The 22,305-nt window shown below is 42.6% G+C and overlaps 1 protein-coding gene across 2 annotated transcripts; it reads right to left on the bottom strand.

Moving 5' to 3' along the window:
* Positions 1 to 232: 232 nt before the first annotated feature.
* Positions 233 to 20,075, bottom strand: ankfy1 (ankyrin repeat and FYVE domain containing 1). Of its 2 annotated transcripts, XM_079508227.1 has the most exons (25): positions 19,940 to 20,075; positions 17,922 to 18,129; positions 16,816 to 16,934; positions 16,520 to 16,655; positions 16,237 to 16,360; positions 15,099 to 15,248; positions 14,815 to 14,980; positions 12,909 to 13,113; positions 12,639 to 12,707; positions 12,337 to 12,539; positions 12,129 to 12,226; positions 10,688 to 10,889; positions 9,956 to 10,054; positions 9,550 to 9,703; positions 8,377 to 8,545; positions 7,209 to 7,327; positions 6,687 to 6,843; positions 5,444 to 5,644; positions 5,129 to 5,305; positions 4,873 to 5,020; positions 3,028 to 3,118; positions 2,816 to 2,940; positions 2,529 to 2,675; positions 2,351 to 2,441; positions 233 to 2,099 (listed from the first exon to the last, which is right to left on the bottom strand). In XM_079508227.1, the coding sequence occupies exons 1-25, from the start codon at positions 19,947 to 19,949 to the stop codon at positions 1,967 to 1,969; spliced, it is 3,501 nt and encodes a 1,166-aa protein (XP_079364353.1). In that variant the 5' UTR covers positions 19,950 to 20,075; the 3' UTR covers positions 233 to 1,966. The 2 variants fall into 2 exon arrangements, with proteins under 2 accessions (XP_079364353.1, XP_079364354.1); XM_079508228.1 differs by lacking the exons at positions 16,237 to 16,360; positions 16,816 to 16,934; positions 17,922 to 18,129; positions 19,940 to 20,075 and having other exon boundaries at positions 16,520 to 16,634.
* Positions 20,076 to 22,305: the final 2,230 nt, after the last annotated feature.

Genomic DNA, 22,305 nt, shown 5'->3' with positions numbered 1-22,305 from the left:
ACAGCTCCGGTGGTCACCTCACCACCGAAAAGCCAGACTATGAATAGGCCTTAAGCCACCAGACTAATAGTACCGCTACCGCAATAACCCCAGATTATGGAAAAATCGGGACTGTTGCCTCTCCCACCCTATACACAAACGCCATATACTGCCACAGTCATATACAAGTGGTTGTCATTTGTAATGTGCCATTCACAATATTTTAATTTGTTTTGCTTCCAGTGGGGGAGTGAAGAGACGGACGAGTCCATAGGTTGCCCTTCTCTCCTAGCTTCAACCATGCTCAATGTGTCTGTATTGAGGACCCATTGGAGGGAGAGCGAGTGCATTTCCTGGTAGCGGCAGGCCGATTGACAGCAAGAAACCCAACCTGCAGGAATATGACTCCTGTCTTGTTGTAGTTTAGTGTGGTGGCTAAACTAAAATCACAAGACTGTCAACATGCTTAGGGAAGTGTTTTTTAGAAGAGAAAAATCAAAACAGTATTATTCAATGAGGGTGCAATGAGGGCAAACACTCTTATTTTGATGACCTTTATGTAAAGTTGTCTTCCCTTTCTCTAAAAGGATACACCAGGAAGAGACTGTCTAGATATCTGAGCATACAGATACAATACAATGTGCATAAAAGATTAAACAATGTGCATAAAAGATTAACAGAGGCAAGATTTAAGTTTGTCACAATGACAAGCACAAACTGCATTAAGTACAAAACAGTTGTAGTGGTCAAAAATATCACACATTTATCTGTACAATTTAACAATACCTAAAGTGGCCCCTCTACTTGGCCATCCATCCTCCTCACATTCTCCTAAATTATCAGAAATGTCATGTAATCTTGATAAAGTGCACCTGTTAGGTTTAGAAATCAAGAAGCATTAAAATGTGATAAGTCAAGAAAACTTGACTAGAGGCAATATCAGTAGGATCAGGTTTGCCAATCCCAACTAAGACCTCATGATAGGCCAGAAATGGAATGAATCCTTTGGTGACTGATATGGGGGAAATTACGTGATTATGACAACGGAAAGATATTCAGTTTACAAATCATAAAACATGCATAGGCATAATCATTTTATGCACCTTCATAATTAATTTGGGTTCTGCACAGTTCATAAGTTCAAATTCCTCTGTTATGGTAAGGCTTTCAGAGGTCAATTTTATCATTTACTTTTACAAGATTGATGTGTGTACTTGGTTGTTTCAACCATTATTTCAATTGAGAATTGAATTGCTCATAGTCAAATTATCTTAATTCATAGCAACTAAAAAACAAATCTGCAAGTGCAACCAGAACCCATGTTGTCCCTTATTTGACCCAGTCTACACTGACAACTGAACAGAAGAAAAAATGGTTATGGTTAGAATGTCCCAGGTGTCCCAGACTCCCAGTCCAGATCTTTGGAGTGGACTGTCTGGGCCACTTGGAGGTTTACAATGCTTTTTCATGTATATAGATATTTCCATTAACAGTGGCATAATGTTAGTGTGTAGGTCATGAATCTCCAAGGCTCCCAATGGTGAAATATCCATTTGGTTTTGACTACTACATATAGAGAACTGAGTGAACTTCTCTGTATGTTGAACAGTACATGGCTGAAGATGACGTTAACAGCGCTTGTTTTGAGTGATATCTAGATTTTACCATGACAAGATCACTGAGCCTGTATAGCATCTCCCCTCCGACACGGTCCAACCATCACCCAGCTGGAAAGCTTCTCTTCACAATACTTGGATGAAAAAAAATAATTTTGTTTTCTACATCAAAGCGTCCCTCTAGAACATTTTAATATTTTTTTTCATAAGACTGGAATAGTATAGAAGTTGTGGTCCATAACTGTCCAGGGATCCCCTGTCAGTATTTCCTGCTACTGAAGTCCTTTTCTCCTGTCATGCCCAGCCAGCAGTACCCAGTTGGGGCGTGGCATGGCTAGCATGTGGGGGTAGATGACAGTCAGGCTGGTGCATTAGGATACCCCTCCCAAAGTTAGCACATCAAAGCAGATGTCACACACCCTCACTGGTTTGTTCAGGTCAAACTTGATGATGGGAATCTCCTTTATAGAGCACTTGTGGCACAGCAAGCGTCCACAGTGGCGACTGGAGAAAGAAGACAGTTGAAAATGTACCATATAGTTTGAATTACTTTCAACATAGTGTCCCTAAAAAAAACAAAAAACAATGCGCCGTGTTGTTAGCTTATTGCTTATAAGTAGATCCCCTATTTTCGCCATGTGACACCATCGTACGTCAAAAGTATAAAATAGGCCCTCAGTGTTAAGTAATATCAAATGAAGATTACACTTCTGAATAAAACAATATGCTTCTACTGCATAAATCAAGTTACTAACCAATGATGTTTCCGTGTTGTGACTCCAAATTTAGCAGCACATTCATAGCAGTTGGATCCATCACACCATGGGGGTTCTTTGGACAGCATATCTAAACAAACAAATAGCACATAATGAATTATACTCTTATCTAACCATACATATATGATTAGGATGAATGCAATAAAAAAAGGCTTACCAAGAAGGCGGAAGAGCAACTGTTTGGTTGCCACTTGGTAGTTGAAAATGTTGATGCCCTGATTATTGTTGACACCCAGGCGAGCCCCAGACCTCACGATGGCACGACACAGGTTAGCGTTTCCCTTCATATAGGCCAGCAGCAGAACTGGAGAAGGTGATAAGAGCACGTCTATTCTAACACGACAGCATCTTTCACTGAGGTCTACTCGTCCACTTTGACTAACAGAATTGAACCAATCTGACATAGTGGGCAGGCAGAGACTGATCCCAAAATGTGAAGTCTACCTGTGTTCCCTTCGTTATCTGGTTTGTCCAGGGGATATTCAGCCATGCACTCCAAGAACAACTCAAAGATGGCAGCTGCATTCTCTTTCCCATAATGCCCCAGGACGTGCATCGGTGATTGTCCCCTATGGAGACAACAACATTATAATTTGATACAATGTCTGCAGAGGTTTGCATATCATGAGTGAAATGACAGTGAAGAGCAACAGTACCGAAGATTGAAGGCCTCAGCGTCGACGTTGGATTCTGTGAGAAGGGTTCGGACATTGTTAAGGCGAGCCTGCATCACAGCCAGGTGCAGAGCTGAGATGATGAAAAAGAGGAAAAGTAGTGACCATCAGTACATCACAGAACTGTCATTGGATGCCAAACACGAGTTACCCGAGTTTAGGTTTTTTGACTCTGGATGGCGCTGTACACTATTAAACCTATGGGTCACCATTGGTTTCCAGGGTTCCTGGGACACCACATGACATGTCAATCACATGACCGGAAAAGAAACCTGCTTTTCCAAGCCTGTGGGACATCATGCATTCCTATGGGATGATGTAATACAACATCATCGAGAGCCTGTGTACATGTACACGAGAGCCTGTGTCTTTCAAACGGATTGTCGTTAATGGATCAGGATTATTTTCCGATTCTAGGACACCTGTGCACGTCTTTTGAGGGCACCAGTGCATGGAATGGAGCGATGCAGAACATTCTATGATTTTTCAAAGGTTGGTGAAAAACACTGAATCCTGGCAGTCAATAGAACGTCTTAAAATGTAGTTAAAAATAAGAATCCTCACAAGAAGTTCAGAGATTTAACTTTAGTCGATTATTTCTTCCCTTCAATATTACCAATTGGTATTGTATTCTTTCTATATCATTGCTATCGGTGATTAAAACAAGGTACGAGTTATAAGGATCGCGTGGAATGAGCAACACAGCTAAACGTGTTGGTAAATTCCCCTGCAAGAGACTTCTGTTGGCATTCACTCTCATTTTGATCTTCAAATGCTGGCAGGTGTGTGCCAGTCACAGTTGTGTGCCTAGCACCTGAGAATGGGTCCTGCAACTTTATTGGGTTTGTGTATTCTCCAAGCAGCATTTTACACAGTACCTGACCGTATAAAATAATACACTACACTAAAGTGTAAAAATATGTGTTGTTTTTGCCTTATTACTGCAGGAGAGTGCAATCATCCAATCCACCAAGCAACTCAAAACAAGAGTGAATACCAACATAAGAATATTGCAGGGTGTTTTGGTACCTACACGTTGTTGGGGCACTACCCACACCGTGTTGCTCATTACACAAATGCCCCATCCTTATAACTGGAACTTTGTTTTAACTGACTAATCAGTTCTGATTCTGACAACAATAACTATAAAATACCAATTGGTATTATTTTGTGAGGATTTTATGTACAGGATGTGCTAATAGCACAGTATTTCTGTTTCATAAGAGTAGGCAAGTAAATGTATTTATAAAGTGCATAGTCACAGGTTTCTCAATACACTTTACAGAAGCTAATATAACAAAAATGTAACCAACAAATGTATTGTACAATAAAACTGTTTCAACAGAGCTCTCTGATTGAATGAGGTAGTTTATTCCACATTAGTAGTACAAGATGGAAAAATTGACTGCCGTCTACGGATTGCTTAATTATTGTTAACCAGCATCCTGTGATCTAGCATATGCGGTGGAATATATGAGCTGATGAGGTCTGTTAGGTAAGATGGAGCTAACCAATGTAGTGCTTTAATAAGCAACAAGTTAATCATCAGATCTGACCACAATAGGAATCAGTGCAGCAAGGATAGAATTGGCTTTATGTGCTCAAACGCCTTCGTTTCTGTGAGTGTAGCCTAGGAGACCCTGCAGATTACTATGAGTGTGATCAAGCTAACTGCAAGATCTTACATGTAGGTATAGGATTATGTGCAGGAGGTCAAATATGCACTAAGCCTAAAATATTGTTGAGACTGAGAACCGGACACTTTGGACTGGTCCTCATCACATCACAAGTAAAAACCAAAAGCTTGAACCAACAGCAGATTGTTACCGTTATTGCCATTCTCATCTTCAGCAGCAAAGTCAACCCCATTCTCCAACAGTACAGAGCAAATAGTAGCCAAGTCGTGCTGGGCAGCCAAGTGTAGGGCTGTTTGCCTGTGTTTGGTCACTTCGTTCACTTTGGCCCCTGCAAGCAGCTGGAAGTGCATAACATGTATAACATGCATAAACAAAAATGTACCCAAATGTCAGCAGCAAGTACAGCAAATACAGTCACTCAGCATGAATAAAGCTGTTCCGTTTACCAGATTGCGGACAATGATCTCAGAGCCCGCCTGGACAGCCAGGTGAAGTGGAGTGAGTTTGGCCGAATCCTGCACCCTGGAGTTGACGTTGGCCTGGACGCTGATGAGGAATAGGACACTCTCAATGTCTGAGTTCTGCACGGCAACGTGGAGGAAATTACGCCCTTTGTTGTCCACCTGAACAGAGATGAAAAGGATCTAAGATCAGTTAAGATTCATACCAGGGGGTGGGTGTGTGTGTGTGTGTGTGTGTGTGTGTGTGTGTGTGTGTGTGTGTGTGTGTGTGTGTGTGTGTGTGTGTGTGCGCAACAGTACCTGCTCAGCAGCCCCAGGCTCTCTCTTAAGGATTGCCTCAGCAGCCTTGTTGTTCTTGTGGGTCATGGCGCAGGCAAACGGGGTCATGCCCTGGCGGTCACGCATGTTCAGACGTATCTCCGGATGGGAAATAAGCAGCTGGATAATGACACTGTGCTGGTTGCTAATGGCAATGTGGATAGGAGCTCGGCCCTCTGCATCCTGGGGAATGTAACCAGAGCAAGATCAGATAAAGAAAGAACAAAACTCATTTTTGGTGTAGGATGAATTGGGCCAGATCGATCCTATGGGGAATGGAGGATGCTTTCACAATTAGATTTTTCATAAATAATCATCAGTAGGGGTGTAAAGATATATATACACTATAACAAAGTATATCGATATGTAAACAGCTAATATCGTATCGTATTGTTTTGCAATGGAAATAATCGGTATCGAATTGTTTTGCAATGGAAATCATCAATTGAATAAGTACTTGTGCATTGAATTAATCAATTTTAAGAAAAATATGGGATTAATTACTTTTCCATTCCATATAGCTACAATTGATCTATCGAAAAATGTGTGTATTATCTGTGTTCATGTCAAGGCATGGGTTTGTGTTCAAATACAATGTCCATCAATTTGCCAGAGAATCACTGCATTTACTTATTTATATCCAGAATAATAAATCTTTCCTTTCCAAGTTTCCTTCCCTTTCCTACAACCCTTAGATCTTCATATACTATATGGAGCTGACCTGTTCTGACATTCCATATGTTGATCTGACCTCATCAAACCCTGGCCTGTACACTCAAGACATGCTCCTTATATGGCCAGTACAGAATTCCTTCCATGTTGATCTGATCCCCCATGCCAAAGCGCCAGCGCTCGCCCAAGGGCGAGGTCGCTTCTCGCCCTCAGGCATCTTACTGGTGATAATAATGATTATGGTGTTGTTTTTTTCTATAGTCTCCACGCTTGGAATGCGGTTGGGTAGATCACGTCCTTGGAATGCGGTTGGGTAGATCACTTCCCTGAAAAGGTTGGAATGCGGTTGGGTAGATCACGTCCCTGAAAAGGTTGGAATGCGGTTGGGTAGATCACGCCCCTGAAAAGGTTGTCCATCCCTGAATGAACTCGTCCATGATGTGTGATGTGCAACCGCTCCTAAACTACATGCTTTGGTGACAGGCCATCTACAAGGGAAAGAGTACATTGCAATATCAGGAAAACACTAGTCTGTGATTCAACTGAGACGGACCTGTGCGTTGACATTGGCCCCAAACTCCAGAAGGCACTGCACCACGTCGTCCAACCCCCAGCTACCCGCCAGGTGGAGGGGGGACTGTCCATCCCGAGCTTCTTCATCCCCCTCCCCATTAAGACCTGGCCTCCTGGGGCTATTCACATCACAGCCACTGCACACATGGACAGATGAAGGATAGACGGAATGTTAGACTGATCATACTGACAGCAAGCATATCCTCACCACCGTTAAAGTCAACCAGAGTCAGTCAAAAAAATGTACTGGAATGAAATTAAATACCATGCTAGTGTATAGTGTATTATTGGATCAAGTGTTGACTGTGCCTGTATGAGGCTTTGCCTCTGAAACTGGCTAAATTCCATTGTCATTATTTGAATTGGTTAAAATAACATTCTATTGTCAATTCTTGGCTGCTTGCAGGGAGACAATGTATGCCATTGGTAGGATATAATAAAGGACATAGGTAAATAATGTAAAGTCTACAGCCATATGTGTGCAAGTGCTGTGGAGCCAGACCTGCGGATGAGGAAGCAGGCTGTGGTCTCATTGTTCTCATCTATGGCCCTGTGCAGAAGGCTCTGCAGGCAGCCTGAAGGACCAGGGCCCCAACAAGTGGCATCACAGCCATGGCGCACCTAGCAGGGAAAATGCAGGAAATGTGGACAAAGAAAATACATCAAACCAATTTCAGACAAGTACACTTGTGTAAAGTTTAAAAAAAATCTGGTATCACAGAATTGGAAGCAACCAAGAATGCACACTGTATGCATCTTTTATACCCTACCTGGCAGGTTAAAACAAAAGCCACCAGATTAGCATTTGAATGCCTGAACTGTGCGAACGTAAACGAGGACAGGCAACGTCCACCCCCCCGCCCCCGGACAGTTAAGGTGGTTGCACACCGGCCGCGTTTTTCAGAAAACCGATGGAGAAACGCTGCTTAAAAATCTGAATTCGCGCCCGGTGTGTGGAGACCTTTAGGCCTCACTCACACGTAAGACACACGCAAGACACATTGTGTCTTGCATGTTGGGAGTGTCACGGCCGCCTCAATGCATTTCCAATGAGTCACATGGTTTCATGACACAACATTGCATGGCTGTCTTCTGCCCTCCCCCCCATTCAAACAAGGTTGTGTCTTCAAACCATGTGACTCCCATTGGAAATACATTGAGGCAGCCATGACACACAGAACACACAGGACACAAGTGTGTCTTGCGTGTGTCTTAGGTGTGAGTGAGGCCTTAAGAGTCAGGACAAAAGAGTTGTTACAAATTCTTCATGGGGGCTCGAGCCCCGCAGCCCCCACAGAGATGACGTCACTGTTTCCACATAACTAGGAAATGCGGAAGTGAAATTACTGCCGCAGAAGCGAAACCATCGTGAAACTGATTTACATGGCCGGTTAAGACTGATATGAGGTTAGGGGAATTACGTGGTCGGTTAAGACTGAGGTTAGGGTTAGATTTAGCCGTTACGGTTAGTAATAGTCAAACAACACGACCAACGGCTGACAACATCAACGACATTAAATGCGGAAATCCGAAACCGCTGATTTAATAACTGTGGCATGTGTACGGCAAAACACACCACTATGAACAATGCAAATACCTAATAAGAATAAATGACATCTACTTTCATCTCATGGTTCCATCATATTTGGTTTGGTTTGGGTGTGTCTCACCAGTGTAGAGGCAATGTCTTCCAAGCCATTTTCCAGGGCCAGCCAGAGAGGAGGGTCACCTTTCTCGTCCACAACAGACATGTCTGCTCCTCGTGTGCAGATGGCATCCACTACTAGGGGAAGCTGGTTACTGATGGCTAGCTGTAGGGGTGTCTGGCTTTCTTGAGTCCTTGAAAGAAGAGAAAGATGCATTAAAGGTAAGGATGCCCATATCAGGTTTTTTGGGACCGATCCCGATCACCGATTGTTTTCCTCATGATCAGTCGATACCGATCTTGTCTGTAAGGGGAAGATTTCCAAAATGTCAAAACCAACGTTAAAACTGTTCCTGTGTGGGGAGGAAGGGGAGAATGTTTAGGGTGGCCTGTCACAAAGATGCAAAATGATATTATACTATATATCTGATTGACTTTTATACCACTAAAATGGTATAAGACGGTTTCTCCAGATAGGGTAAATTGCCGGTCACCGATCGAGTCATTTGGAGTGAATATCGGCCGATCACAGATTTGTGGCCAATTGATCGGAGCATCTCTAATTAAAGGGAAACTTTCTGCAATTTACGCAGGCATAATACACAGAAGGGTATTTTTGGCCACATTAGTTATATGATCATCTCTTCAAATCAGCTCAGGAGTGGCTCCCAGTGGAGCGTCCGTCTTGGAATGTGAAGGTTCCAGGTTCGATTCTCAGCTCCTCCTGGCTACATGACGAAGTGTCCTTGAGCAAGACACTGGACCCCTAACTGCTCCCGATGGGTATTGCTCAAATTGCTTACAGCTTTGCCAGAAATGAACCTAGAACTGAGACACCCTCCATACTATGACACATTGTCCTCATCATTTTAGAAAATAAATAAGCACCCAGCATGAAATTGGCCAAAGGGTGTCTGTATGTAGATCAAAGGCCATGTGGTGGTTACCTAGATCAGTAAGCATGGAAAGTTGATATTTGTACCTAAGGGTACACTGAAGCGTTGGTCATGTTACTCATGGTAATCTGCCCATTAGATTTTCTTTATGAGATAAATGTGTCTGCAAGTGGAAAGTTCAGCGTAAGTGTAGCCCTAGGTAGGGGAAAGGCCATTAGTGGTGGACGGACCAACATTGACAAACATAAACACTAGCCACTTTTCTATCCACTGAAGCATAACATGACAGTGACTGATCTTACCGAACATTGATGTCAGCCTGATGCTCCAACAGAAACAGGGCACTCTTGCTGTCCTGTCTTTGGATGGCCATGTGTAACAGGGTTTGGCCATTTGACATGGTGTCATTGATGGAAGCCCCTGAGCCCAACAGCTGAGCCGCTATGGTGTGCATACCTGACAGGGACAGATATTGTATTTATTTAATAACACATAATCGTAATCAAACACTTTCAAAACAAGTGTCATTCAAGAAGAAACATCTTAGCACTCTATTAACCACGTGAACTGTATCAAAAATATCAGATCTACAAGCTCATAACACACTCCACATTCCTCTCCTAACATGTGTAATTCATAAGTCTGAGTTCAGTAAATAAGACCACAATCACATGTGAATGACCACAGGTCTAACTGTGTGTACCGTACCTGTCCAAAGGGCCAATCCCAGTACTGTCTGGTCCATGGAGTCTTTGAGACTGAAATCTGGGATGATTTGAAAGTTGTTCGTGGCATGAAGTGCATTGGCTGTGAAGGAAAGAAATACAATTAGTGCATCCACATTGGACTGTTATATACTTACAAAGTGCAATTGTATTATCTGCATGCATACATCTGTATAGTAATATCTCATATGTATTGACCATTTAGAAATATATTAATAATATTGCAGGTATTTCACATGACATGTCCCATTACAGCATATCGTATACAGTACACATCCAATACCGTTTACACTGCTCACACCAGGTCTGATCCTACATATCTTTTGTGTTCAGATGTGTTTGTCTTGTGAGTTTTGTTTTTTCCCCCCAGAAAACTAGAAGGGTCTCTTTCTATCACTTATAGATCCTGTGTCATTCCTCCTCCAATAGAAATTGTTAAAATAACTTCTGATTTTATTGATATACAAATAAAGGTGACTTGACTTGAGTCATTTTGTTTTTGTTACTATGCTTTGATATATACTAGACCGGCATCGGCCTATTCATGAAAGTTGGGAACTTTCCTTCAAATTACTCTTACCTTACTCTTACCTTTCAAATTCATTGTTAACAATACTTAACCAATTAACAGATTGGGACTCCAATTAGACTCCTCTCAATTATATCCGGCATTCTGCGATATTGCTATATTTCTAAAACTGCCCTCTGTGCTGACCTTTCTGCTCCAGGATGACAGAGACCACATCTGAATGGTTGTGAGAGATGGCCATGTGGAGGGGGCTCTGCAGCGCCACCCCATGCACATCTTCAGACAAGGCCTTCTGGGTCTGAAGGTTGGGGTTGGCCCCCTGTTGGAGGAGCTCAGCAGTCAGACTTGCCAGGCCACAGCGACATGCTGTATGGAGAGGTGTCTCGCCCTGTAGAGGGAGGGGGGGAAAGCGGAATAAATAACATTTGTGATTTCATAGCACAAGTCCTGTGATATGTAGTTCAAGGACCATATCGGTGGTCTTGTTAAAGTCTTGTTGGTCTTGTTGTCTTGGCATGTTAAACTCATTGTCACTATGACTCACTGAGATTTCTGCCAGAACTTTCAAATGGATATGAAACTAGTATAATTTTGGGTTGTTAAGATTTTTGAGGAAGCCATTCATGTAAGAAAGTCAACTTGCAGAGACAGGGCCTGAATTTCACTTTTTGGCAGAGGGCAGAGAAAAACCATTTAAGAGTAAACTGCAGGAATAGCAGATCTACTGCTATGTAGATCGCAGATTGCTATGTTCACCTACGTATAATGACATGCCCAAAATAGGGACAACAGGTTGACAGTGGCGAAAGAATGTATGGATACAAATAAGAAAATGTGTCTATAATATACGTCACATGTGCATTGAGATGCATTCAGCGCCAATCTAAAAATCTGATGAATCTGAAAAAAACGTTCAAAGTGGTAGAAATATGATATACAATATAAATGCAATATATCACTAGAAACAAAATTTCGAAGAAATTGTACTGTGTGCCTGCAGCTCGCCAAGTCTGTGCAACCTTGTGTTCGGGTGGCGGTTGGAGTTGATTGGTTGGTTGCAGTTGGAGTTTGGAAGACGTTCGAACGTCATTCCCATATTTTGGGTGTGAAGGAATTTTCCAAACTTCCCACGTTAGTTAGTAGTCGAGAATAAGGCATTCTAATGACATACAGCAAGCTTTGGTCCCATCGTGTATAAGTCTGCATCCGAGCAGACTTGAGAAAGAGCGTCCCTCCGCAAAATACACAGACAAAACAAAATAATACTGAATTAGACTACTAACGTGGGAAAGTTTGGAAAATTCATAATTTGTAAACTGCTTCATGAATCGAATTGCAGCCTGCAAAGCAACTCCATCCCAACCCAGTGTACCATTATAAATAAACACTCAAGCCCACAGTACCACCATACAAGGCTTGAGAAAATAGTAACTAGTTACTTTTGGAAAATAGTAACATATTAGTAATATTATTACTCAAAATGTTACTGAAAATGTAAAGTTATTATATTACTAGTTACTTAAACCTTGTTAAAAGGTCAATTGCCTTCCGTCTGTTAGAAAAGTATTCCGTATTGACGGCCGGTTGTAATCGTTTTTACAGGAAACATGTGACTTCCAGCACTCACCAATTTGTTGACAAGGTTGACCTTTGCCCCGTGAGTAGCTAAGAAGAGGGCGGCCGCCTCATTGCCTGCCACTGCTGCTCTCTGCAGGAGGCAGTTTTCTGGAGGGGGTGAGGAGGGAGAATGAAAGAGGAGAGGAGTGAACATGTGATAAAGGTGGAGCCAAGCTGCTATTAAATGGATGCAACCATCTGAGTGTCTTTAATAGTACCTGTGGTAATGTCAGGCGCATCTGGGTTGCTGCCCCTCTGGATTAGCTGAGCTGCGAAGCTGTTCTCATCAAACGAGGTGCCATTCTCCACTGGTGCCTCATCCTCAAACGGATTTACAGAGTTGTCTGCAGAGACTGTGATGTACTGTAGTGCCAGCCACAGGGCCGTGCTCCCCTCGTGGTCCTTAAGCTCCAGGTCAAGCCTGACAGGCGAGTGCAAGATAACGACGGGTTATTACCAGATTTATTTTGTGTCTTTATGAAGGCCATGGGAAATTGAGGGTTTCTTAAACATGACTCACTGTTTGCACTGTAGGAGTTGGCTGAACACGGGCTCATTCCCTGATGACACAGCTTCGTGCAAAGGGGTTCTACATACGAGGAAAGAGAATGACGTAATATTACAATAAACTGCTGGCAGCAATGTTAGACCTGCTCTCTAATGCATCAAACTGGTTGCTTAAAATGTTCACTGTGTCATTTATTTATTTTTTATTTTCAAGGCTTAGTTTGAAGGCTTGAATAAGAATGAAACCAAACAAACTAACAAAAAACAAAACTAGTTGACACACCTCCCCTTGCTGTTCTGACTGTTGGGGTTGGCTCCAGTCTTGAGCAGGGCCTCTGCAATCTGGGCCATCCCACTCATGACCTCCGCAGTGTGTTTTTTTGGGCTGAAGGAGCAGACCAGATGCAGGGGGGTCTCCACTGCCCCCACCGTGGCTGCATTCACCTGGGCAGAGTGGCGGATCAGGAAGGTAGAGGCAAACTCATCACCTGGACGGGGCGGGAGAACAACGTGAACATCAGACTTTCACTCAAACCTTTAAGGTTCCCAATTTCCATCAGGTTGTATGAAATATTTGCAAAGTGTAGAAGGAGAGTCTTGTTTAATAATGATATAGGATCCTCAGCAGCAGTCAAACCAAACAGATGCAGTCCGGTGTGCACAAATCTTGATAATTCCTACACTGACGAAGGCCTGCACATCCGTTTGGTTTTACTGCTGCTGTGGGTCCTCTGTCATTATTAAACAAGACTATTACTGAGTGCGGATTTTATTCTCCTTCTACGTATTTTCTGAATCTGCATACCCCTGAACTCTCACAGACTGTCCTTGAGTCGAGCAAGCCTTTCCCTTGAAGTAAGTTGATATATTTTATATACATTATATTTGTTTCAGATGCTTTCAAAGTGTTCTGCTCCATTAGTTCCAACAGCAGGGCAACAAGATGACATAAGAAACAGGTCAAGAGTCATTATATTCTAGGCATGTCATACCGTAATGCCCTGAGCAATCGTGTCGGCCCCTGAGCCTTTGTCATAGATCTGTGCCGCTCATATTTACAGACAGGCAGCCGGCAAGTGGCAAGTGAGGCATTCCAGTGCAAGCGGTGCAGGGGAGACGTCCCACAATCAGATGCAGCCGATCAAGAGGGGCTTGTAGTGGACGGAGAGGCGTATGCGGTGGTGGACAGTTTCTGCTACCTAGGGGACATGCTCAACGCTGATGGGGGTGGACCTAGCAGTGACCATAAGGGTGAGAAGTGGATGGAAGAAGTTCAGGGAACTCATGCCATTTCTAACATCCAAGGCTCCATCCTTGAAAATGAAAGTGCAAGTGTACTCTGCCTGAAGTTGCATGATGTATGGAAGTGAGACATGGGCTCTGAGGGTGGAGCATGAAGAGAAGCTTAACAGAGCAGAGATGAGGATGATCAGATGGATGTGCGGTGTGTCATTGAGGGAGAGAAAGACCAGTGCAGAGCTGAGACAGAGGACAGGAGTGGATGCCATAGTGGATGTGGTGAGGAGAGGCAGACTGCGATGGTACGGACACGTAGTAAGGAAGGAAGGGAACGATTGGGTGAAGAAAGAAATGTTGATTAACTTAGAGGGGACAAGACCCAGTGGGCGGCCTAAGAAGACCTGGCAGATGACGGTGTTGGCATCGACCATGGGGTGGCCATGGACAGTTCCGGGTGGAAGAAAGCCATATCGAGAAACCATTCCAACCCAGCGGTGCCTGGAAAGCGGGCTTTAAACCGATGATGATGATGACAGGCGCAGAGCAACATGCCATCAGTGTGGATGGACACTGTTCAGCATGAGCTGTTGAATTACCTGGCTGCCACCTTCTGTTTTATGTTTGAGGGTTTTTGGGCCATAAACTATAGTTCTTTGAGAGAAACTCTGAAAAATATTTGTACCGGCAAGTCAGACTTAAAAACAAAAACAGAATATGAATCAGCCAAGAATATTCTAATCGGTGCATTTCTACATTATAGGCAAATATTCGGCAGCATAACAGAGTAATCTATTAACTTAAAAAGGAGGGTATCAAGTACAAACACCTGAGGGACCCCGATCAAGGAAGTAAAAAGTTAAGTGGCTAAGCCACCAGGAAGGTATTTTTCACAGATTTTTCATTCCAAAACCTTTTAAAGTTTTTTTCTATACTTTCACCCTCAACCATACCTCGTTGGATGGCTTTATGCAGGAGGCTCCATCCACTCTGGTCTACCATATCCACATCCGTTTTGTTATTCACCAGTGTGGTAGCAATGCTCTCCAGTTTGCGAGAGAGTGCCAAGTCTAATGCCAGGTCCCCGTTGTTGTCTAGTTCATTCAGCTTGTCTGGCAACTGAAATAAATCAGAAGAGAATGTGATTCAAGAAAGTCATCAATAGTGAATTTGACTTAACCCCATGCCCATCATAGAGGGACAACTTCAGATATTTACAACTATCTTGATAACTGACCTGTGAATCCATCTCCATGAGGTAAAGAAACACTACATCCTCCCTCTCCACTTTGATGGCTTTGTGGAGCGGATACTCCGTTTTGGACTTGATCATCTTGTAGAGGAGCTGGGCACTCATGGTGCTGAAGTCTTCTTTCCTCAGGTCATCCTGGTAGGAAAGATGGGAGGAAAGTAATTTCAACTGGCAGTACGGTAGAAAAAATACTTTACTTTGAAACCAGCACCAGAAACCGAAAGATTCCAGGGACCCAAAAACAATTTCAAGGTGAGAAACCAGATGCACCTGTGCAATGGTTCTCAAAGTGAAGTATGGGGGCCCCCAGGGGTACTTGGTGGTACCCAGCAAAAACTTAATTTAATGTTACAACACAAAACGTCCCTTATGGCGTTCCCTGGCAGTGGCTGGCACAATTTTTAGAAGGGGGTCCCTGGACAAATACATTTCCTTGACTGAAACAGAAAACTACGGTTGCAGAAATGACCCTTTTCTATATTGCAGTTTAGACTGCTCCTGAGAATGACTATTACAAGACTAACTGAATAGATTACTGAAAGTAGTTAATTTAGTTTCAGTCTAGATAGTAAAAAGTCAGTCAGTCATTAAAGATCTTAAAGTACAATGGTAATAGGTTATGTTTTTGATGGGGAGAGAAAGATCTGACATTGCCTTTCATACTATTACTTAAAGACTTATGCCTATCGCTCCTTTTCATGGAGCATAGGCTGTTGACTACATACTGTGGCTCTGGTCAAAACTCAATTATATCAATTATAATAGATATACAGTAGATAATGAGATGAGATACTACTACTAATACAAACTAAGGAAAATGTACATCACTCACACAGTTGTGAAAGTGAGGGCAGACGCACAACAAATTAAAGCAGCAACTTCAAAATTTCACCTCATGCACAAAAGAACATCGTGGAGGTACCACACACACACACACACACACACACACACACACACACACACACACACACACACACACACACACACACACACACACACACACACACACACACACACACACACACACACACACACACACACACACACACACACACACACACACACACACACACACACACACACACACACACACACACACACACACTAAAGAAAAGTGCCTCACCCAGTGACTAGCTATGATTTCCCCACAGTAGTTCATCAGTGTGGTGGCATCGAGCTCCTCAGCCGTTTGATAGAAGCGAATACAGTTCCTAACATTAACGGACGACATCACACCCTTCTCGCACCTGCCCCAAAGGAGAGACAATTTATTTGCACCACCCAATTACTTGCTAAATCAATCTGTAAAATAAAGGCATGGAGCTATAATAGCACAATTGCTGCTGCGGAAATCAGCAAGACTGTAAACTATACTTCTCAGTAGAAGCCGACTACGGTTTGCTTACCGCTCTCTGAGCAGATGTAGTTGGAAGCGGTTGGCCAGCTTCATCAAGTCAATAAGAAAGGCATCGTCCCCACTAAGCTCCAAGTCGTCAGTGTATGCCCAGTTCAACATCGCCACGGCAACTTCTGGCTTGGCATCTGGACAACCATCGGATGATAGAAGTTCAAAAGGACAGTGCTCAGCTATTGTCATGCTAGAAATCGACCAACCAACAATGAATTGTATGTGGAATAAACACTGGCCGGAAAATGTGTTACTGGCTACTTAACACAGTGCTGTTAGAGCTCGACTGCTCACCTGTTAGGTCCAGTTCTGAGGTGGCGGCCAGGTTAGCCAGACTCCAAACATCACTGCGAGCAGCCAACACAAACTTATGGGCACTGAACTCCTCCCCTGCAACTTTTACCTTCAGATCACTGCAAAAAAGTGGCCACAATATCACTGCAACGTGCAACCAGTAATATTTTAATATTATGATATATATATTTTTATATATTATTAATAGTATAATATTTGTTAACAGTAATATTATTAAGTCTTTACCTTTGGACAAATTACTTAACTCCAGAATACAAGTCAAACATTTGAGCACATAAGCAACAGTGAATGACATAGGCCAATGTCTAGTAGTGAAACAATGCATATGATGTCAAATTAAGATTAAAGTTTATTGATCCCTTCAGGAATATTCAGATGTTATATATGTGATTGTGTAAAGTGAACAAATGAAAAGAAGCTATCTTAAACATGACAATTCCATAAACAGAAATGCAGCTACAATGTGTCATCACAAATAAACCAACAATTTTAAAATGTTACATTTTTGTAGTGCAGAAAAACCTTCAGATGGCTCAGTCACAGTAGACAAGCTGCCACTTGTCTGATAAATGCCGTTTTGTTTGGAAGGGAAGGGATACTGTACCGTAGGACAGGGTACAGTTGCACATATGTGCACCTGTACCATGTGTCACAACATGTACCTGTGTCACTGTACCTGTACCACAACAAGGCCAAACCACACCAATACAACTAGTTGCACCTCCTTGCAACAAAACAGTTTTAATGTAGTTGACATTAAAAAACTGTTTTTGTACCAATGCAACTACCATTGGGGATAATGGTTGCAAAAATGCAAATAGTTGCATGGCAAATCATTGGTGTAGACTGTGGAGTGGGCTTTAAGGGTAAACAATCCATAGGCCTATTGTGGAAAAACAAGTAGTGGTGTGTTGCCCTGAGATTATAATGTAGGCCTTTTGACTCATGTCAAACACAAATGGTTCTAGTCTGCCACCACACTTTGTGTAAATGTTACATGAAAATGTCGGCTGAATGAAAGCTTCACGGTTGTACCTGTCCTTGTATTGAAACCAATTGGCTACCATAATGATCATCTCCCTCACCTGTACTGTTCCTGCTGATAGAGGTCGGCCACGATGTTCAGCAGTCGGCTGATGAAAGTGTCTCCAGCAGCAGTGCTGGGGGAACCCTGGCTGGAGGCTTGAGCGGCCAGCACTGCACAGCGTCTTTCTGTGTCGGCCAGCTTCTGCTGCATCTTCACATACTCTTGCCTAAGCAGGGCCAGATGCTTCTGAAGCTTGGCCACCTCCTCTGTCCCAGGTTATGGCACAGGAGCACAGTGAAAGGATGAGACAGAGGACACGGTGAGAAGAAACCAGGTTAGCGGAGAACTATTTATGTTGCTGCACTTATTTAGGCCTGCATTGTTTTTGCAGCAAGGCTAATACATCAATGTAGACTACTAGACGTATCAGTTATTTATAGCCAATGCAGTGATACAATTGTACAGGTCAAAAACCTGCTTTGGGACAATGTTTATTTTACCATACAATATCACTCCTAAGATTATTTGTTTAATGTGTCTGTAACTTGTCTATAGACAGCAAAATTGTAGAGCAACAATGAGGGATGAGTAGTGGCAGTGAGCTAGATTTGCACCCACAAGAATTTAAATGTTCATTGTATTTACTATTTGCCAATGCCAGCCTAGCCACCAAGGTGTTTTGTCTATTCTATTACGTGACCTCTTGTCTGCACAACACTTCAGGGTCACTTCAGCAGCAGCTGTCCAGAAACTTTAATTTCTCTATATGATCCTATGACAGAACTTTGTTCGAAAGCTGTCTGAAACAGAATACAATGAGGGTGGTTGTTTTTGAGTCATGTAATTTGCAGAAATTACTTCATTTCCTTTAGATTTTCTGCAGAGCGGGGGGTTACAAGTGTGATTCATGTTTAAGTCTGGTTTGTGCAGAATGTCACTGGGGCCCACTTCACTTCCTTCCATTTCAAACAGAGAAATTTTACTGGGGGCAGAATGCTGAGGAGGCACATTATTTCGCCTTCCCTCGTAAACTGTTGCTGGCATCATTACTGGTCATGAGGCGCAGAGTGGGAGTTTCTCAACACCACCTGACCACCCCAACACAGGAAGGGTTCTGTGCTGCACCAAGAGCTTAGGGCCAAAATTATTAGCAAAAGTACTAGAACAACTTTGACAAACAATATTTTACATGCTGTTGCAGAATAGTATTTAATACATGCCTATATAATGCAAAGTTGTATTTGATTTATTTGGGGGAAGCCAATTCAGGCGATTATTTATCAAGTGTTGGTACTTAAGGAAACTCCACCCCAAATTGTCACGTTACTCATGACATTTATAGCGTACTGTACTGGGCAGTTGAAATCAACAAGTCCAAAGAAAAGCACAATTTAATTTCAAATTAAATATTGCTCTATTCCCATAGCCATAGTAATCGCTCTTGGTGGTTGGACTATTTTGCTTTTGTGCATATTTTTATCTGAACAGGCACACAGCGTGCCTTGAGATCCTATGGCAGCATTAATATCACTCTATATAGCTGTGGAGATGATCATGACTCCTGACACGGAGTGACACCTGTCCAGTGGACACCCTGTCCTCCTGTTCTCTAATATTAACCAAATAGATTGAAATTTGTAATGCAGCACACGGTTATTAGGTTATGTTGACAGTCATAACCGCAGGACAGTACTACTGTAGCTAGAATGAGTAAGCTTCAAAGCAGTTAACATTCCACTACCTGGGCAAATCATCGTAAACATTAAATGTCAATTTGTACAAGTTAAAGTAATAGTCGTCCATTGCCAAGCTAAACTAAAACTCATCCCCACAGTCGAACCTGAACCACATATGTCATGACTTGCTTGACCACCTCCTCCGAATAGTAAATAAAATTGCGCTAGCAGCAACATCTACGCTAGCAAGCAAACAAGATCAGCCGAGAAGAGTGACGCCATGCATGATTTAAAGCTTTAGGTCAAAACAGACGTCAATATCACAGTTAAATGCGCATAGCAAAGGAAGGGGGGTAGGCTATACCATTAATTTGTAAAAAGAAAAAATTATATCTCATACCTTCCGCCATGTTTCTCAGTGCTGCTGCTGCTCAGCTCAGCTCAGCTCTGTCCGTGGCCTCGTCGCTCTGTATCGCGATATGACGATGGAACAGAGAAACAGCCCATCTGGTCCATCATCCATGTGCAGCATTGATCGTTGTAGGCAGACATAATGGTTGTTAGGAGGGGGGCCGGGGAGGACTCGTGTATTATTTTGTGTAAAAAAATAAAAATAGAATAAAAAAATAAATAAAGCTTTATAAATTATTATTAGACAAAATCATACAGCAGAGTGTGGGCACTTGCCACTTGACTTTCCGGAGAACTGCACTTCCCCCAGTTCCCACTTCATTTGTGTTTTAGTGCCCACTGTCCAGTAATTTTTCACCGTCTGCACATGGTTTGCAGTGCACATGCCTGATCTGTGGAATCCACAGGGCAAAGAAAAGTCAGGAGGCCAAAACAGACCTGGAGAAGATCAATGGAGAGTGAGGCAAAGACGACCGGACTATCGTGGGCCCAGCTGGGGGAAAAAACTGCTCAAAACATAGTGCTCCACCTAGGAGCCTACAGGAATAAGTCAAGTAAGTCATGCCTGATCTAGGCATAGGAGGCCTTTGCTATGTTTCAAGGGCCTCCACCCTCAGGAGGGCCTCCGAGCTCCGACTGACCGTCAGGCGTCATTCAACCCCCCGCCATCCTTGGCCCACTTGCTCACTCGCTGCCTTGCTCTCTCCCACGATGTTAAAGTTACTAACCTATACCCGTTAATAACCTAATAACCTAGGTAAAATGTGCAGCATTGGGAGGTAAATGGGAGACACTTTGTGAAAGGACGACAGGATGAGGAGGTGTTTCTGCGTAATTGTCCAGAGTAATGGCTGTGCACGATATTGAACAGTCAAAACTATGTGTCAATACGCCTGTATCAACAGAATAATTGTCAGGTATATATGGGGGCCTCATATTTGGCCTTGAAACAGGCCTCCAGATTCCTAAGGCCGCCCCTGTATCTAGGCCTGATCATGACAGAAACATATAGCTCCCAGGCTCTTAGCCTCCTATCTGGAAAAGCAGGCACCTGACGTGCCCGTGCCCTTTTGGCTCAAGTGCCCCCCAAATAAAATGGCAGGCTGTAAAAGAAATAAGGGCCACGGATGATCCGTGGCCCTTATCAATACTATATATTTTAATGTTTACATTGTAATGAGAACATATTTCTTATTTTACTGTCCAATGACATGGGCCAAGTTATTGTGGAACATCTTGCTCAATTAGCATAAGACATCCAATGTAGGCCGACTAAATTACTGATGTGAAATGGTACAAGGGACTGAACCCATAAAAAGACCACCCCCAAAAATGTTCTTGGGTTTGGGCCCCTTCCCCCTCAGTGCTCTCTGCACAGACCTGTGGAAAAGATCCCATAATAGAATATGGATTTATTATTTTATTAGACAATTACAAGCCTATACAGTAGTTGATGCTTTGCAAACCACCTGGAAATGTTTCTCATGAGTCATAAGCCTATTAGCCTACTAATTATAAGTTCATTCATTTTAGTAATTATTATGAACTTCCCCTCCAAGTTTTGTAACTATAGCCCTTACGGTCTCCAAGGAAAAAATACTTGAATGTTGAATGAGTTTTCGCATTTTCCCATTCATGTCAATGGGGAAATTTTATGCACGAATAAATTAATATCAATTACATTTCTCTTAGCAATGAGAAAGCACACTATTCCCGATTTGACATATGGCTCAAGTGCATACTGTCAAAACTGTGGGACAAGTAGTGCGTCAAAGTTTAGGGTTCTCTAGCATAATAAGAAGTGTTGCAATTACTATATAGTCCGGTTGCCCTGTTAGGGCATTGTGTTGCAGAATAAACCTTTTCATAGGTTTCATAGATAGCTTCATACTTATGTTGGATTCATGTTAATGTGTATTTTCAGACTAATTTAACCAATTTAACTGTAAATACTCACAATAAACTTTTCACTCTGTACTTATCCCTCTACACACCAAACCTCTTTGCTGAAAATAGCCGATAGATCTGAAGATCTATTTATTTACAGAAGTGTCTAACATTTCAAATGGCCATAACATGTGACCATTGCCATTTGGACTTGATTTGAAGGAGTCATAGCGGCCTGAAAATATACTATTAAAAAAAAAACAAGGTGGTGCAGTGCAAGTGATGTTGTGAAATGTGGGAGTCAGCACGTTTCATGACCGTTTGAGAAATGTGATGTACAAATGTATTTGTCGACTGAATTGTCTCATAATTCTATTATCATGCTGCCGTCAAACTCTGCCGTCAATATTCCCAGTATTTAAGATGCTGGAGCACACAGGCTTGCAAGATGCATAGGCATAGCCCCTT

Source organism: Electrona antarctica (genome assembly GCF_951216825.1).
Source record: "Electrona antarctica genome assembly, chromosome: 8".
Classification (NCBI taxonomy): domain Eukaryota; kingdom Metazoa; phylum Chordata; class Actinopteri; order Myctophiformes; family Myctophidae; genus Electrona; species Electrona antarctica.
This window is presented reverse-complemented; position numbering and strand designations above follow the sequence as displayed.